The sequence below is a fragment of the Chionomys nivalis genome, chromosome 2 (genome assembly GCF_950005125.1).
Source record: "Chionomys nivalis chromosome 2, mChiNiv1.1, whole genome shotgun sequence".
NCBI lineage: Eukaryota > Metazoa > Chordata > Mammalia > Rodentia > Cricetidae > Chionomys > Chionomys nivalis.
In genome coordinates, this window is record NC_080087.1 from 70,372,721 (window position 1) to 70,390,993 (window position 18,273).

At 46.0% G+C, this 18,273-nt stretch overlaps 1 protein-coding gene and 1 pseudogene across 1 annotated transcript; both read right to left on the bottom strand.

The window, feature by feature from the left end:
• Window positions 1-3,050: 3,050 nt before the first annotated feature.
• On the bottom strand, window positions 3,051-3,564 carry LOC130869477 (cytochrome c-like; annotated as a pseudogene).
• Window positions 3,565-10,446: 6,882 nt separating this feature from the next.
• Ube2s (ubiquitin conjugating enzyme E2 S) lies at window positions 10,447-14,646 on the bottom strand. The gene is made up of 4 exons (XM_057762101.1): window positions 14,249-14,646; window positions 13,480-13,627; window positions 12,412-12,602; window positions 10,447-10,838 (listed from the first exon to the last, which is right to left on the bottom strand). Exons 1-4 carry the CDS (start codon window positions 14,249-14,251, stop codon window positions 10,515-10,517), a joined length of 666 nt encoding a protein of 221 aa, XP_057618084.1. The 5' UTR covers window positions 14,252-14,646; the 3' UTR covers window positions 10,447-10,514.
• Window positions 14,647-18,273: the final 3,627 nt, after the last annotated feature.

Below are 18,273 nucleotides of genomic sequence, written 5' to 3' on the forward strand. Positions count from 1 at the left end.
TGCATTTTTTAAATATTTATTTATTAATTATGTATACGATATTCTGTCTGCATGCATGTCTGCAGGCCAGAAGAGGGCACCAGACCTCTTTACAGATGGTTGTGAGCCACCATGTGGTTGCCGGGAACTGAACTCAGGACCTTTGGAAGAACAGTGCTCTTAACCACTGAGCCATCTCTCCAGCCCCAAGTTTTTGCATTTTTGAGTGGGTCGTATTCATGTGGTGTTTCCACCTTTGTTTTGTGTTGTAGGAGGCCGCTTGTTTGTTTCTGGCTGCTCAACCCTGAAATAATGCCACAGAAACCATATTATTTGCAATACTGTTTGGCCAATAGCTTAAGTATATTTCTGGCTAACTCATATCTTAAATTAACCCATCTCCATTAATCTGTGTATCGCCACAAGGCCGTGGCTTACCGGGTAAAGTTCTGGCATCTGTTTCCTGCGGTGGCTCCATGGCTTCTCCCTGACTCTGCCTCCTTTCTTCCAGCAGTCAGTTTAGTTTTCGCCACCTAGCTCTACTCTACCCTATCACAGGCCTAAGACAGTTTCTTTATTAATCAATGGTATTCATAGCATACAGAGGGGAATCCCACATCAGTTTGGGGGCATCTAAAGCTGGTAGAAACAGCAGATGGCATGTATAATGCTTGTTGCTTTTCATTTTTCTTTTCTTTCTTTTGTTTGACTTAATCTGGATATTGGAAAAAAACTTTAAACATAAGAAGTATGTAGAGGGGCCAGGCGGTGGTGGCGCACACCTTTAATCCCAGCACTCGGGAGGCAGAGGTAGACGGATCCCTGTGAGTTTGAGGCCAGCCTGGTCTACAAGAGCTAGTTCCAGGACAGGCTTGATAGCTACAGCAAAACGCTGTCTCAAAAAAAGAAAAAAGTATGTAAGTATGTAGAGGGCTGGAGAGGTGGCTCAGAGGTTAAGAGCACTGGTTGCTCTTTCAGAGGTCCTGAGTTCAATTCCCAGCAACCACATGGTGGCTCATAACCATTCTTTTTTTTTTTAAATATCTATTTATTTATTATTTATACAGTTATCCAGAAGAGGGTACCAGACCTCATTACAGATAGTTGTGGGCCACCATGTGGTTGCTGGGAATTGAACTCAAGACCTTTGGAAGATCAGGCAATGCTCTTAACCACTGAGCCATCTCTCCAGCCCCCTACAACCATTCATAATGAGATCTGGTACCATCTTCTGGTATACAGGTAGAACAACCCATACATAATAAAATGAATGAATAAACAAACAAACAACATTTAAAAAAATAAACCAGCAAACCCATTCAACCAAAGGAAAAGAAAGAGGAATGTGACTACTCCAATAGTCACAATGGGGTCTATCTATAAAGAGTACCATGAGTTAAATGGGAACAGTTTCCTTGTGTTCTTTTGTGGATTGTTTTTATTTATAATCTTATTTGTTTCATGTATATGTATGTGTGTTTTACATGTATGTCTGTGCAAAATGGAGATCAAGGCCTGCCTGGTCTACAGAGTTCTAGGGCAGGCTCCAAATCTACAGAGAAACCCTGTCTTGAAAAAACAAACAAACAAAAAAAAAAAGCCGGGCGGTGGTGGCGCACGCCTTTAATCCCAGCACTTGGGAGGCAGAGGCAGGCGGATCTCTGTGAGTTCGAGACCAGCCTGGTCTACAAGAGCTAGTTCCAGGACAGGCTCCAAAACCACAGAGAAACCCTGTCTCGAAAAACCAAAAAAAAAAAAAAAGAAAAGAAAAGAAAAAAGAAAAAATTATTGCACATGTTGGGTGGTTGTGGTGCAGCCTTTAATGCCAGCACTTAGGAGGCAGAAGCAAGCTATTTGTTTATTTTGAGGACTTTAGTTTTAGTCTACAGAATTTCAGGACAGGGGCTGGAGAGACGGCTCAGAGGTTAAGAGCACGGATTGCTCTTCCGTAGGTCCTGAGTTCAATTCCCAGCAACCACATGGTGGCTCTCAACCATCTATAATGAGATCTGGTGCCCTCTTCTGGCACCTGCATGGAGGCTGAACACTGTGTACATAATAAATAAATCTTTAAAAAAAAAAAAAAAGAATTTCAGGACAGGCAGGGCTGCATAGATAAACCCTGTCTTGAACTGTCTTGAAAAGCCAAAAAAATACTACATTTATTTATTTGTATATGATTGCTTGTGTGAATGCCATGATACACGTGTGGAAGATAGAGAACAACTTACTGGAGTAAGTTTTCTCCATCGTATGGGTCCCAGGGATACGACTCACATGGTGACAAGTGCTTGTGCTAGCGTAACCAACAACTGCTTGGCCCAAGATATGTACAGTTTGCTTATTTATATCTTGAATTTCTTTTTTTAAAAACATTGCTAAATACTCTTTATTTGGTATATTATATATAGACCACAGTAAGTGCCTTTCAATGGTAAAAGGCAGCATCCTTTGACTTAGGGAATTCTAATTAAAATAACACCATTGAGTCAAGAATAGTAGAGAGTTGATTCCTGACCTTTAGCCGTTGCCTGTACAAACTTTACCACAGGCAAGTCTTCTCGTTTCTAAGATGGTGACAGAATTCCCCCAGTGTTTAAACATATTCATATGTCCGATTATATAAATTTAATTATAAGACCATTTAGTAGGTTTGAGGTGACAGCCCATCTTTGTGGAAAGTTGAACTTTAATAATTAAGTCCAATCTTATCTTGAGAAAGGGAGAGCAGTGACGGTGTTTATACAACTGGAATCGTTGCTTTAAAAAGATCACATCCACTTTTCTACAGGTCAGTAGGGTTTCTCTGTAGCTTTGGTGCCTGTCCTGGAACTAGCTCTTGTAGACCAGGCTGGCCTCGAATTCCCAGAGATCCGCCTGCCTCTGTCTCCCGAGTGCTGGGATTAAAGGCGTGCACCACCACTGCCCAGCGCCAAGTCAGCTTTCCTTAATCAGGACTGTCCAACAAAGCATTGTTAGCCGTTCATGATCTGAATTTTGGGTATGAATTAAATTACCATACACATTAAAAGTCATGAGACATTTGTTTTGTAATAAATAAGGCAGTGGAGTTACTCCTTAGCAGCATTTTTAAGATAAGCTATTAGGTTCGCCCTCTCTCCCTTCTTCTTAATTCCAGTGAAGATCATTTTTGTTCCAGGGATGTACTTTTTGGGATTCTCCAAACACTCCATCAGGGCATCCTCTCTCCAGGTGATGCCTTTGTTCTTGTTGGCATCTGTGTACAAGAATCCAACTGCCTGCCGGGCGATGGTGGCGCACGCCTTTAATCCCAGCACTCGGGAGGCAGAGGCAGGCGGATCTCTGTGAGTTCGAGACCAGCCTGGTCTACAGAGCTAGTTCCAGGACAGGCTCCAAAGCCACAGAGAAACCCTGTCTCGAAAAACCAAAAAAAAAAAAAAAAAAAAAAAAAAAAAAAAAAAAGAATCCAACTGCCTGACCTGTCTTCCTCCCAAACAGACCGTGGAGATTTGGTCCAGTCTTATGCTTGCCTCCCTCTTCCACAGTGTGGCACTGGGCACACTTCTAAACAAAACTCTTCTTGCCTTTCTCAACGTCACCCATTTTTAATTCGCTCCTGGGTGATCAACACCACCAACGCTGCTGCGACCCAAAGATGGACGTCCCGCTCTCTTATCTTGAATTTCTGATCCTACTGCTTCTACCTTCCTGAGTGCTGGGATTACAGGCCTGTAGGGGACTGAACCTAGGTTCTTTCTAACACTGAACAGGCACTCTATCATCTTTACATCTCCAGTCCTTCTCCGTCATTTATTTCCATGGATACTATCTATAAATACTGATGTTTCTTGTGCTGGTTGGGGATTGAACCCGGGGCCTTGAGAATGCTAGGCAAACTAGCATAGCATGCCTAACTAAACTACACGCCAATGGCTATTTTCTTTTTTTCTTTTTGGCCACAGAGTCTCATCACATAGTCCCTGCAGGCCTGGAACTTGAGCATCTTTCTGTCCTAGCCTCTCGAGTAGCAAGGATCACTAGCCTGGTCTACAAGGTCTAGCCTTTTATCCAGCTATCTGTCTCTTTCTTTCTTTGTTATTTTTTAAGGCAAGTTTTCTTTATGTAGCCCTTGTGGTCCCTTGGATTCACAGAGATCCTCTTGCTTCTGCTTCCTGAGTGCTGGGATTAAAGGTGTGCACCATCACACCTGTTGAAACTTTTAGGCTTTTGTTTAGTTTTGTTTTTGTATTTTTAGATAGGGTTTCTTTGTGTAGTCCTAGCTGTCCTGGAACTCACTCTGTAGTTAATGTTAGCCTCGAATTCAGAGATCTGCCTGCCTCTGTCTCCCAAGTGTTGGGAGTAAATGCATGTGCCACCACAACCCAGAAAGCCTGTTAATTTTTTTTTTTTTTTTTTTGGTTTTTCGAGACAGGGTTTCTCTGTGGTTTTGGAGCCTGTCCTGGAACTAGCTCTTGTAGACCAGGCTGGTCTCGAACTCACAGAGATCCGCCTGCCTCTGCCTCCCGAGTGCTGGGATTAAAGGCGTGCGCCACCACCGCCCGGCTAAGCCTGTTAATTTTTAAAATAGTATTTGCCTGGTGGTGGTGGCGCATGCCTTTAATCCCAGCACTTGGGAGGCAGAGGCAGGCGGATATCTGTGAGTTCGAGGTCAACCTGGTCTACAAGAGCTAGTTCCAGGACAGGCTCCAAAGCTACAGAGAAACTTTGTCTCAAAAAATCAAAAGCTAAAATAGTATTCTATGTGTGTAGAGTCTATAACTCCAGTTCTAGAGGCTCTGATGGTCTCATCTGACCTTTTTCGACATCATGAATGTATGTGTTGTACAAGCATAAATACAGGAACAACATTTACAAATACATAAAATAAAAATAAATCTGGGGCTGGGGAGATGCCTCTGGTCAAGAGCACTGGCTGTCCTTCCAGAGGACCTAGGTTGAATTCTGAGCATCTACGCGGCAGCTCACAACTGTTAACTCCAGTCCCAAGGGATCCAACACTGTCATCTTCTGGCAACAGAAATAATCCACACCCATAAAAATGAAATCTAAAAGTTTTTCTAAGTAAAAAAAAAATGTATGTAGAGCTGAGCAGTGGTGGCGCACACCTTTAATCCCAGCACTCGGGAGGCAGAGGTAGGCGGATCTCTGTGAGTTCGAGGCCAGCCTGCTCTATACTAGCTAGTTCCAGGACAGGCTCCAAAGCTCCATTTACATTTGGCAAATTAAGGAAAATACTCTATCCTATTTTTGTGAGCCTAAAGTTTTATATTTAAATTATCTTTTATAATTATAACTATCTTTCTTTAACTTCATCAAAGACTCTAGAAGGATACAACATTACCTAAATTAACTGGAAGTGCATTGTAAACAACTTCCAAAACTCTAGAATTGACAGAGACTTCTTGCTGCCTGGTCACCCAAAGTTCTTCTGTAACATTGGGGCAGTTTAGCAGTCATTTTTTTTTTTTTTTTTTGTGGGATCTGCATGTCCAGTTTATACAGCATACCATCAAGCAGTTCAAGCAGGAGGAGTTTTTTGCCCAAATGGCTAACAAACTCCTTAATGAGCCTCTTCAATATCCATCATCCCCTGGAAGTTGATTGGTGCTGCCAGAAGCAGATGTGTCTCATTGTCATGAAAAGTCCTACATTCTTAAAACATTTTAAATACCGTATTCTGTAAGTCTTTGAAAGGTTTGAAGAATACCTAACCATCTGAAATATATCTTTGTACATCTAGAAAACCTAACTACAATGACTACAAGCTTGACTATTATAGATGACTATTTATTAACCTGTATTTTTTTTAAAAAATTATTTATTAACTATGTAATGTATACAGCATTCTGTTTGCATGTGTCCCTACAGTCCAGAAGAGGACACCAGATCTTATTGCCATCTCTCCAGCCCCTTAACCTGTATTTTTTAATTATACATTACATTTTTAAATGAGCTGCACAAACACAATACTTTAATCAAGAGCAGAAAACAAAATTAACCTTAAATTTTTATCAATAAACCAATGCAAAGGATCAATACTAAAGTTCCAGGACAGGCATCAAAGCTACTCAGAGAAATCCTGTCTTGAAAAACCAAAAAAACAAATAAATAAAAAGTTAAGTGGAGCAATAAATAGGACTATAAGGTTGTTGGTCATGTGGTCTAAGGAGCCTAGAGGCCTCTTCTCCAGGGAACAGTGGTGAGTTTTTGAGATGGAGTCTTTTTTTTATTATGCATGTCTGGCTGTCCTGGAACTCACTATGTAGACCAGTCTGGCCTGAAAGTCAGAGACCAAACTGCCTCTGCCAACATCTGTGAGGGATTAGAGGTGTGTGCCACCACACTCTGTACTCACCTCTTTTATTGCATTTATTGTTTGTATATATGTAGAGGTCAGAGAACAACTTGTGGGAGTTGGTTATCTGGGATTAACTGGGTCAAACTGACTCATATTCAGGCTGTCCAGATGGGCAACAATTTGTCTTCTTTACCCACTAAGCCACCTTGCCAGCCCTGGTAGGTTTGAACTCAGGCTTCCTTGTGCTCCTTGTTGTGCTAATGTACTGTGCCAGCTTCTGGCTTTTTTTCTTTTTTAAAAGACAGCCTCATGAGCCGGGCGGTGGTGGCGCACGCCTTTAATCCCAGCACTTGGGAGGCAGAGGCAGGTGGATCTCTGTGAGTTCGAGACCAGCCTGGTCTACAGAGCTAGTTCCAGGACAGGCTCCAAAGCCACAGAGAAACCCTGTCTCGAAAAACCAAAAAAAAAAAAAAAAAAAAATACAGCCTCATTAAGTCACTCAAGCTGGCCTAGAACTCACACTGTAGCCCAGAAGTCCTCCAACTGCCTCCGTTGTAGCTGGGAGCACAAGTCTGTGTTTCTATAGGCCCAGCTGCAGTATGGTCCTTGACCTTCACCAGAGATAGGATGAGCAAGTTGGGCTGGAGCTGGAGGTGCAGCTAAGATGGTAGAGCACCTGCCTAGCCTGTCCCGCATAACCATGAGTTGGTCACTGTGGCACACTCCTATAATTCCAGCACTGAGAAGACTAAGACTATCAAAAGTTCAAGGCCAACCTTTTCAATATCAAAAGTTGAAGGCTCACAACTTGGGTTACAAGAGGCTTAAAGTAGCTACTGATTATTCTAGACTACTAGTTTTGCTGGTCAGTTTCAGTTCATTCTTGCACAGGATTTAATTTTACACGTATTCCTACTGACCTCTTCCACACAGGTACTAAGGATTGAACAAAGACTCACACTGTGTTACACACACACACACACATATAATTACCAACATTTTGACACCTAATATATTGATTTCCCTTCCACTTAATGCCCAATTTTCTGATTTTCAGTATCAATTGGTATCTTATAATTCAATTCTGAAACTATCCAGTTAGCACAGGCCTTAGGTTAAGGACTGAATTTCACAAGACCATCTGACTTCAGAGAACAGTCCTGAAGTTCAGTGATTTGTTGTCTTAGCTCACAGAACTCAGTAAGACCTGTACTCCCAGAAAGGAGGCCTGACATTCCAATGGATTGGGAGAGATTACATTTTTATCCATCACAGCAAGTTTTATCTTTATTAAACTGAATGTTTCCTTTCAGGAGGCCCGCTTTGCTTATGTAGACACTTTACACTAAATATGAGTCTTGAAATTTCTTGGATCAGTTATATTAATTCAGATTGTATATATGTTTTTCTTCTACAGATGTTTGATGTGCTGTTATTGATGTCCCTGCACCTCCGTAGGGTTAGAGGGTGTAGACTTAGTTCTGGTGGTCTTCTCCCCAGGGTCACTACTGTGGTAAGGAGACTCCGTGCGATCTCAGTAGGAAGCTTACTTAGGTTCTTTTTCCAAGTTGAAACTCTTAGTTTTCACTGTTTCCCTTACAATACAGACAAGACCTCAGACAGTAAAACTAGAGGGCAAAAAAGCAAGTTTCCCGCTTAAGAGTCAGATTTTTCATTCTTTTGGAGACAGGGTCTTACTATGGAATCCAGGCTGGCCTCACATTCTCCTGCCTCATCCTCCTGAGAGTTGGGAATACAGGCTTATAGACTACCATACCCAGCACTTAGTTTTGACCTGGATATTAATTAACTACCCTCTCCACAATATAATGTATTCCTTCCCCTGAAACAATTTTAAGTATGTGTATACAATATGGCATGCATGTGGTTGGAGCACAACCTGTGTACATTGGTCTCTCCTCCAAACATGTGGGTTCAGTCGAGTAGGTCTTCAGGTTTCATAGCCTTTACCCATGAGCCATCTCTCCACCCCCCCCAATCATTTATTTAAGAATGCGAGTGCTCTATCTACATGTACTTTATGCCAGAAGAGAGCATCAGATGCCACTAGAGATCATGAGCCTCCATGTGGTTGCTGGGAACTGAACTCAGGACCTCTGGAAGAGTAGTCAGTGCGTTTAACCACTGAGCCATCTCTACAACCTCCCCATAGAAACCCCCCCTCCCCCGCCAAAATTGAAGCTCTTACTTAGTGTCAAATCTTCTGGAGCTGAAGTTTTAGGCAGTTGTGACCAGAAACCTAACTCTTTTGAAAGAACACCACATAGTCTAAACATTTGAGCTACTGCTTCAGCCTTTTCCAGCCTTTAATGAAGCTGGCTCAAATAATATAAAAGCAAATTAACAGAAAGCATATACTGCTTTCTGGTGCACAAACCCAGACATTTCCACTTAGGTTACAACAGAACCTGAGACTCTGGACAAGTATCACTCCTGTCAGTGGCCCTAGATTTGAAATTACAGTTGTTTTTGTTTTTTTTTTTTAAGATTTGATGTTGCCGGGCGGTGGTGGCGCACGCCTTTAATCCCAGCACTTGGGAGGCAGAGGCAGGCGGATCTCTGTGAGTTCGAGACCAGCCTGGTCTACAAGAGCTAGTTCCAGGACAGGCTCCAAAACCACAGAGAAACCCTGTCTCAAAAAACCGAAAAAAAAAAAAAAAAAAAAAAAAAAAACCCCAAACAAAAAAAGATTTGATGTTTATGTATGTCTTCCTGTGTGCTGTGCACCACATATGGGCCTGCTGGTGGTGATCAGAAGAGGTGGCTGGAGTTCCTGGAACTGAAGTTGTAGCTGTACACAGTACATGACTGTGAATCTGCAAGAGCAATAACCTCTAATTTCTGAGCATTCTTACCAGCCTCACTACCTGGAATTTCCACCTCATCTGAGCCAAGAGCCTTAGTCCTGATAGGCCATGTGGTGAAGCAGCTCCTAAAAGAATCCTAGGTGCGACCACAAGAATTTCAATTAAGTGGGCAAAGTGACTCCCAGCATTCCTAAGGCAAAAAGCCAGGTGGGTCTCTGTACAGAGCCGTGTGGAGTCACCTGATTGGCAATGTAGAGAGCTGTGTGGAGTCACACCTGATGGTGCTGGCTCCCGCCCTCCGCAATCCCGAAAGCGAGTGCTCTCTGATAATCAACTTCTAATATTAACTAGGCCTGACTTATGCTATTATCACGCAATGATTGTCAGCTGCTTGCATATGCGTGGACCTATGAGCAGTGCCCACCTGGCAATCTGAGGTTGGCAGCCTAGGCCTACTTAAGGGCTGGGAGAGGTTTGCCCAGAGAGAGAGAGAGGAAGAGAGTGAGTGAATGAGAGAGAGAAAGGGAGAGAGATAATTGTAAAAAGGTCCTGAATAAACTGCTTAGCAAGAAGAGCTCCAGGGTGTCGTACGTCCTCCTTGCTGGCCGAGGGGGACCGTGACAGGTCTCTATGAGGTCAAAGCCAATCTTTTCTACGTAGCCAAGCTCTAGGCGAGTTAGAGCTACACAGTAAGGGAAAATCAAAAGCAAAATAAATCTAACACTGCAACTAGCTAAGCTCCTGAGAAGGAGCATGGCCAGCAAGCACTTCATTTTGGCCTGTGAAACCCTAAGGAGAGTAAACTTAAACATGTCTTTAAGGCATGTCCTGTTTTTGACAGCTAAGCAAAAATTCACATTAATACACAGAAAGAAAAAAAGCTCAGACCAGGGATGTGATACAGGAAATAAACTCTGCCCCAATTCAGGACCAGATGGACTGTCTAGAGCAGTGATTCTCAACCAGTGGGTCACAATTCACCTTTTTCTTCAAAACTATTTACATTGCGATTTGTAACAGTAAAAAAAATTTTAGGGTTGGGCAAGGGTTGTAGCATTAGGAAGGTTGATAACCACTGCTGTAGAGGGAACAGATGGATTCTTGCTCCAGTTTAGATCTAAATCCCATTCCACAGGGTAAAGGTGATTCCAATTTTAATTTGGGGCTACAGCTTTGGTGGCTTTGCATGACTGGCGTCAAAATAAAAATGTGAGCTGCTCTATGCCACAATATAGGCAGAGGGCTAGACATCTTCAGGCACAGAAACTCTTTTCCAATTTTTATTTAGAAAACCAAATGCAGGTTCTGGTGCCCCCCCACTCCCTCCCCCACCCCAGCCATAATTTAAATAACTTAGATTCAGAGTGGGAGGGGATAGAACAGAAGGAAGAAAGGAGAAGAGCCCACTACAGTCGTCTTAGTGCCCGCTTCTTATCCAATTTTTTCTTTGCTGCCAACTTATCTCGCTCGCCTGCGTGTTTCTTGGCCATGGGACCCTCAGCTCCTCCCAGGACTCCTGGGGTCATAGGGTCAGTGGAGGCTATAGCCCCACTTCCCAAGCCCCGGGTAGCCTCAGCCCTCCCACTGCTGGAGCCACCTGCACCCCCATGGATCTCTGTGAGCAGTCGAGCCCGAGCAGCATACTCTTCATAGTTCTCCAAGAGCAGGCGGCCAGCCTCCTCGTTGAGTGCAGACTCTGGGTTAGGGTGGATCAGCAGGCACTTGATGGTCTGTGGGAAAAGGGTCAAGAGTCAGGGAACTTGTCCAGATTCATGGCCTACACAACGGCTCTTACTTTCAATACCAAATCATCTCCCTGAGACCAGAACCAGTCTATTAGCATCTTTAGTTATGTATGTCACCATCAAAGGCTGCTTTCCTATTACTAACAAACACTTCAAGCATTGGCAAGTGCTGCCTGATGTGGCCAGAGGCCTGTCCTTCAAGAAGCCCATTATCAGCCCCAGCCATTTTGTAGCTAATGTAGCCTTGGCGTTTCCTCTACAGGTGAGTCTGAGTTCAGAGGTAGTAATCAGGGGACCAAGGCACTTAGGAGAACTCATATTTGGTTTTCCTATATCTTACATACTACTTACTATGTAGGGTACAGAAACCTAAAGTGGTCAGTCAGTGGCTTTACCAGAACTCCAAATTGCCAAATTCACAGCCATAGGAATGATTACGTCCAAGAGACTAGACTGACCACAGACAGGACTTAAGAATTTTGTATAGCCAGGTAGCAGCGGCACAAGCCTTTAATCCCAGAATTTGGGAGGCAGAGGCAGGTGGGTCTCCTTGAGTTCAAGGCCAGCCTGGTCTACAGGACAGCCAGGGCAGTTACACAGAGAAACCATCTCAAAAAACCAAAAATTGTATTAGTAGTAAAGGTTTTAGGGTTGTTTACCTTGGAACTTAATCCTTTCCAGATGCCCTGAAGGAAACCCCAATTCTCTATCTTCACTACCATCAGCCCTAGAGGCTCATTAAAAATAATAATAATAAAAAACTCCTAAGTCTATTATGGGAGGGGCAAGGGAAGCACCAGGTGAACTACTTTAAGTGGCCTCTAGAGACCTTAGAGCACTGGCCTAGACCAGGTATCTCCCTCACCTCAACTAACTCGGGAGAACTGTGGTGCAGCCTTCTACAAAGCAGATGCCTAACGTGTCCCCTGCCTCCACTCGCAACATGCCAGCAGCAGTACTGACAACCAAGCATATTTCCTGACATTAGAAAATGTCGCAGGCAGTGTAATGACCACAGCTAGAAAAAGAAGAAGAAAAAACCACTAGTACAGGAAAATGATTTTGAATTATGGACAGTGGTGATTGTTGCACTGTCACTGTTAAACACCCTGGAAAAAAATCACCACCACAACACCCACACTACTGAGTTGGGTAGCACAATCTTGCAAACTCAGCTTCTAGGGGAGTTTGTCTTTATAACCATATCTCCTAGGGTCAAAATATGTAATAACCATGGCAGGATGATCACAAGTCCAAGGGCAGCTTGGGCCAGCAAGCTAACAAATTGGGGAAAATTATGGCACATAAATATCATAGCCTCTCATCCACACACTGCTCTCCTCCTTCCATGAAACTACCCCATCATACAAACCCAATTGTTGAATGTGGTGAAGTGCAACCCCTTGACACAGCAGAACAGTACCTGATGCCATATGGCAGGTAACCCTTGCATTCTTTTTTTTACAACAGCTGGGAACTTGATTTTTACTGGACTCCTTCCCCTACTACTCCACAGTTGATTTTTAGAATCCTAACAAAGCACTAGGCTGAAACTCACCAGCAACACATGTCGGATGCCCAACTCAGCCGTCCAGTCCCTCTTGAGCACATTGACACAGATCTCACCATTGGCCCCCACATTTGGGTGGAAGATCTTGGTCAGGAAGTAGCCCTTGGGTGGAGAGGCAGGGAAATCCTTGCCCAGTAGGAGCTTCATACGGAACAAACCTCCAGCATAGGGGGTGCCCTCTGCAAGAGGAAGGGAACTAGGTTAGGATAATTCTAGCATCCTTCAACATCTCAACCTCGGGTCTGGCTAAGGGAGATAGCCTGTCAATCGCTTCTGAGGCTGGGGGAAGTTTCCTAGGTACTATAGGCACCTTTACACCTTGACTATATTATATACCCTGCACTACAGCCCACACTCCTGGATATCCACGTGTCTCAGGCACACACTAACTCTTCAAGACAAAGGGATCCAACCCACCAACTTTTCTTGCAAACCATTTCCCAGGCCTTTCCCGATCCTCATGAGACATGTTTTCATTTACCTACTTGCTTGGGTTGAAAATGATAATCACAGATGTTCTATCCACTTACTAAACTAGCTAACAGTAGCCAAGGGAGATAGATGCGCTCCACACCTTCAACACTATAGACCAGACACTTCATATATCTTGAAACATCCTGACTTTGTAGAAATTCAGATGACAAAACTAAATTTTCCCATACTTAATACAGTCAGTTATTACTACTTGGTCCCTCGCAATTCTGAGTCTTCTTTGCCCTGTAATTCCTCCAGAGTCCAACACTTTGACAACTGAGCAGGGTTTCTGGACTAGCTGGGGCATTTCCTATTTAATTTCTACCCATCCCCACGTCACTGGAAAGTTACACTTGACAGCCGTAGGCCAAGTCTGGGCAAGAACTCTATTACATGCTCAGTGACCAGGAGCTTGACATATTATTGCATTTGTGGGGTCTCAGATAAGAATACTCACAGGCACAACGCTGTGCCCGACCTACCCACACTGTGTCACCAGCACCTGAGAGATTGCCTTGAATCCTGTCTGTTCCACAGAGAAAAAAAGCGGCCCCTCCCTTTCGTGCCTGTGCCCATACTCACCAGGGCCCTCGATGGTAACCTGCAGGTCCGTGAGATCCTCCTCATTGGGGAAGACTTTAATGCCATCAGGTGGGTCGGCCGTCAGTGTTGTCACCTCCTTGTACACTAGGCGGATGATGTGCGGAGGCAGATTCTCGACGTTGGAGTTCTGGGCAAGGATGGAAAAGAAGGATGAGCAACCCGAAATATCTGGGATTAAAAATTCGGACAACAGAATCGTGACCTTGCTGGTTCCGGGCTGTCAATCCTTGCCAGTCAACTACACCCTCACCCGGGATGCTTCTGGCCGTTGCGCCAAGGCTGGCCGGCCCATAGATATGAGAGGTTGTCTCAGAAAGGGTTTGCAGAAGGCTTCCCGTACTCAAAACCTCCCAAAGACCGTTCGTTAAGACGCGCATGGGTCCATTAGCAGTTAGTTCCAGGTGGGCTTGAGGCCTAGACTGTGCCTTTTACCTACTTAGCCTTGAGCTCCCCCGCCCCCCGAAAAAAAACAAAAAAGCCCTGGGCGAAATGGCGGCGAATGTCTTGCTCCTGAGCACATCCACAGGCGGGCCGCAAGGGGCCCAAAGCGCTCCCCAAAGCGCCGAGGCCCGCCGAGGCCCGCCGAGGCCCCTGCAACACCAGGCAGAACGGTCCAAGGGCCGATTCCTGGCTCCGGACGTCCAGGGGAGCGATCAAAGCACTCAGAAGCTGGCAAGGAACACTTGGGACGCAGCCGCCTTCTCTGCCAAAGTCCCCAACCGCCCCTCAGGCCGCCCGCGTCGCTCACCATGACTTCGGCCGTCCGGGGGCGGGTCCCCCCGGCCCCCTTCCTGCACTCCTTGGACCGCCGGCCGGGGCGGGGGGCCCAACTGCCGGCCGCTGTGGCCCTAGCGAGGCCCCCCGAGGCCCGCTCCGCTACTCGCTGACTACGACAACCGCTAGAAAAACGCTCACAACGTCACGGCTGCCCGGCCGCACTAAGCCGGCCGCGCGCCCATCGCACTTTTATAGGCGCTTGCAGGCCCCGCCCCCCCCGCGGCGCGCTCCGACCGCGGACGTCAACGCGCACGTTGATTGGCAGTCGACGCACTCTTCTCCGCTGTCCCCCGAACGGGGCCGAAGTTCCTGCCGAGTCTGTGGCGCAGTCCCTCCAATCAGGGCTCACGTCGGCTGAGGGGGGCACCGCGGAACCGAGAGGCTGCAAAGCCAGAGCAGAGAGTCCGGGGGCGCCCCCCCCGCAGGCGACGCGGCCGCTGATTGGGCCGTTTGAATGAGACGCCCGTGCGGCCCGGCGAACACGCGCGCGCGCTCCCGCCCCGAGGAAGTCGCGCACGCGACTAACGGTCGGCCAGCGGCGGGGCGGGGCGAGGGAAGGCGGGACTTAGGGGGGTTTTAAACAAGTGACGGAAGGGTCACTGACCAATAGAGAGGGGGGGTCGTGAAATGGGCTTGTGGGGCGGGTAGGACTGGAAAGCTACTACTAATGGGAAGCCGGTTTAGCGTGATGGACGTCAGCTCTAGCCAATGAAGTTCCTCCGTTTCTTTGTGTATGCAAATAAGTACGCGTAGGCTGGCGTCTTGGCCTGGCTGCCGTGGAGGGGCGGAAATCCGTCTGTATTTGTCTATGCGGCGCCATTTTGTGCTGTGACCCATGTTATGTGGTAGGAAGACCTGAAAATCAGGTTGAATGAAGGCTTACCCTTCCCGCTCCTCTAGTGTATGGCTTGTGACTTTTGCAACTTCTAGTTTCTTTGGTGGCTCGTAAATTCCGGGATTCCTTGGGGTGCCAGGGAAGCCCCATGGTCTTCTTCAGGGTGTGGCTTTGTGACTGGCCCCTAGCCAGGTGCATCTAGTCTAGGAATACGATTTTTGGTCAGTCCAATGCGTAGCGAGGAGAACTGGAAATTGAACCTGGTTTCCATATGCTCCTCTGTTCAGGGAACAGGGTGCTGAAAATGAGGACATGATGGCTGCTAGGTATGGTAGAGGAGGTTTTATGGTAGATATGTGGGAGAGAACAGCGAGAGAGGGAAAGAAGAGAGAGGGAAAGAAGAGAGAAGGTGAAGAGATTGATATGTGACACAACACACCGCAAGACCAAGGGAATAACAGACAAAAACAGGAGATAGAGGATGAGGGAGAAGGGGAAGGGAACAAGGGAGAGGGGGAAAGGGGGGGATGTAGCGAGCTGCGTGAAGCCACACCTGATGGCAATGTAGAGAGCTGCGTGGAGTCGCACATGATGGTGCTGGCTCCCGCCCTCCGCGATCCCGAAAGCGAGTGCTCTCTGTGATAATCAACTCCTATGGCTAAGGCCTGACTTATGCTATTATCACGCAATGATTGTCAGCTGCTTGCATATGCATGGACCTATGGGCAATCCGGGGTTGGTTGCCCATGCCTTCTTAAGGGCTGGGAGAGGTTTGCCCGGAGAGAGAGAGATTTTACAATTGTCAAAAGATCCTGAATAAAACTGCAGTGAGAAGAGCTCCGGTGTGTCGTTCGTCCTCCTTGCTGGCCGAGGGGGACCGTGACAGGGGGAAGGGTGTTTGTCCCGGAGGAACAAAGGACCGCCTCTGGATAGAGAGGAGACAGACGTGGCCCATAGTCAAATGACAGTTTATAAAGGTAAAAGGGGAACCCCGTATTAAGATGAGGTGTTTGGCTTTAATTAGGCATGTTAATTAGGTGAGCCAAAGACTTAGTGCTTCCACAGCTGGACCTTGGTAGTCAGCCTCAGGAGGATGTTTCCAAATAAGAGTATAGATCTTGGTGGCTTGCTTTAGGAGTGTAATCTAATGGGGAAGAAGGGCAAAGCCGCCAGAGCCATATTTGCCACTATCAGGCTGGCTGGAGTCACTTTTATAAAGGACAAGTAGACCAAGAGAAGAACCATGTATCAAGGGCCAAGAGAGTGCGTGAACCAAGAGCAGAGCCAAAGGGGCAGGTAGCCAAAATGATGGAGTTGTATAAGGAATTTGAAGGAAAGAAAGCAAAACCCAGCCTTTGGTGGTGGGGCGGGGTCAGAAGTGCTGGGAGGAACCAAATATTTGATAAAAATATTTTCGCCACAGAGGTGTTCGCCTTTAATCCCAGCGCTTGGGAAGGCAGAGTCAGGTGGATCTCTGAGTTTGAGGCCAGTCTGGTCTGCAGAGTGAGTTCTAGGACAGCCAGGGCTACACAGAGAAACCCTGTCTTGAAAACCAAAACAAAACAGAAAGAGAAGAGTATTTTAGCCCATGGTTTCTGAGGTTTCAGTCCATCATGATGAGGGTATTACGGAGTAAAGAAGCCAAAAATCATGACAACCAGGAAGCATACAGAGCTACACCTTCCTCACTCTTACACGCTTCTGTCAAGGTTTTTGAGAGAGAGGATTTTACAAGGTAGCCATGGCTGGCCTTGAACTCACAGAGATCACCCACCTCTACTTCCTGGAATGCTGAGGTTGAAGGTGTGTGCTAGCACACTCTGGCCTCATTCCTTTCATCCATCCATTGGCCTGTGGGATGCTACTGCCCTCATTAGGTCGTGTCTTCTTCCCTCACTCTTAATGAGCCCAGAGGTGGCTCGGTCCACTTGCGACAGCCATAAAACAAGCTCCAGGAACCCCATTGCTGGGTGAGAACAGGCTGAATTTGACCGTGGAGGAGCAGGGACTCACTCGTCTCCCAGGCAGATTCCACAGCACTGACAACCTGTGCCGCAGCTAACCCTGCCTGAGTCTCATTGTCTCTGTAAGATTGTAGCTCTGCTAGAGGACAGCTGGGAGAAGACCTGTGCTTCTGCAGTAGCTTTGGCCCTGATTGCTAGGAAGTCTCTCCTTCACCAGTTCCTTTTCAGAATTTCTTATGCTTGTGGGTGCTTTGTGTGAATGTATGTACACTGCACGCATCCCCCCTCCCAGGAGTTTAGAAATGTCAGATCCCCTGGAACTGGAGTCAGGGATGGTTGCTGGGAGCTGAACTCACGTCCAAGCCACTTGTCTGTCCAGTGGTGGAATACAGTCCAAGAATATACTGGTGCGTGAGGAAAATTCTGAGAACACTCCAAGAAAACAAGAGTCTTGTGACCTCGGTTTCTTTAAAACATGGAATTGTTCTTGGAATATGTTTTCGTGCTCCTCCAGGTGCAGCAGATAGGAAGTTTACTTCGATTGCTCCTTATTGCTTGCTGGTGTTATTCAAGCAAATGTTTAGACTATCTTTTCTATGCCTCTACGGAAAAATGTGTTTTTGCCACGTGTGGTGTGTCCTTGTGGTTGTATACAGGCTGAACTCATCAGAACTTTACTCAAGTGACCTTTCTTAACACTTAGAGTATAAAGCAGTGGTTTTCAACCTATGGATCGCGACCCCTTGGAGATAGTGAGGTTGCCTAATGACCCTTTCACAGGGTCACCATAACATGAGCTGTATTAAAGGGTCGGAGCATTAGGAAGGTTGAGAAGCATGGGCATGAATTGTCTGAGGCTCTGAATAAAGTTGGCTATTACATGAGATTTCAGTCTGCCTCATTTATCGGTTCCATTCTCCCAGATCTCATTGCCTCTAGAGTGGTCACAGCCCAGCCCCCTTATTTTGCACATTTTTGTCTTAAGGTTCTCTGCTGGTATGAAGATGAGTTACAGGCATCAAGTTGACCTGGTTAGCTATCACATCTAGCTTGCACAAGGCTCTAGGTTTGACCCTAATATTACCAATAGGCAAACAAAACACGAATACATGGGGCAACTCTCATGACATTTGATCAGACATTGGTTTCTTACACATGACACCAAAAACATAGCAAAAGAAAAAATGTCATGTTCAA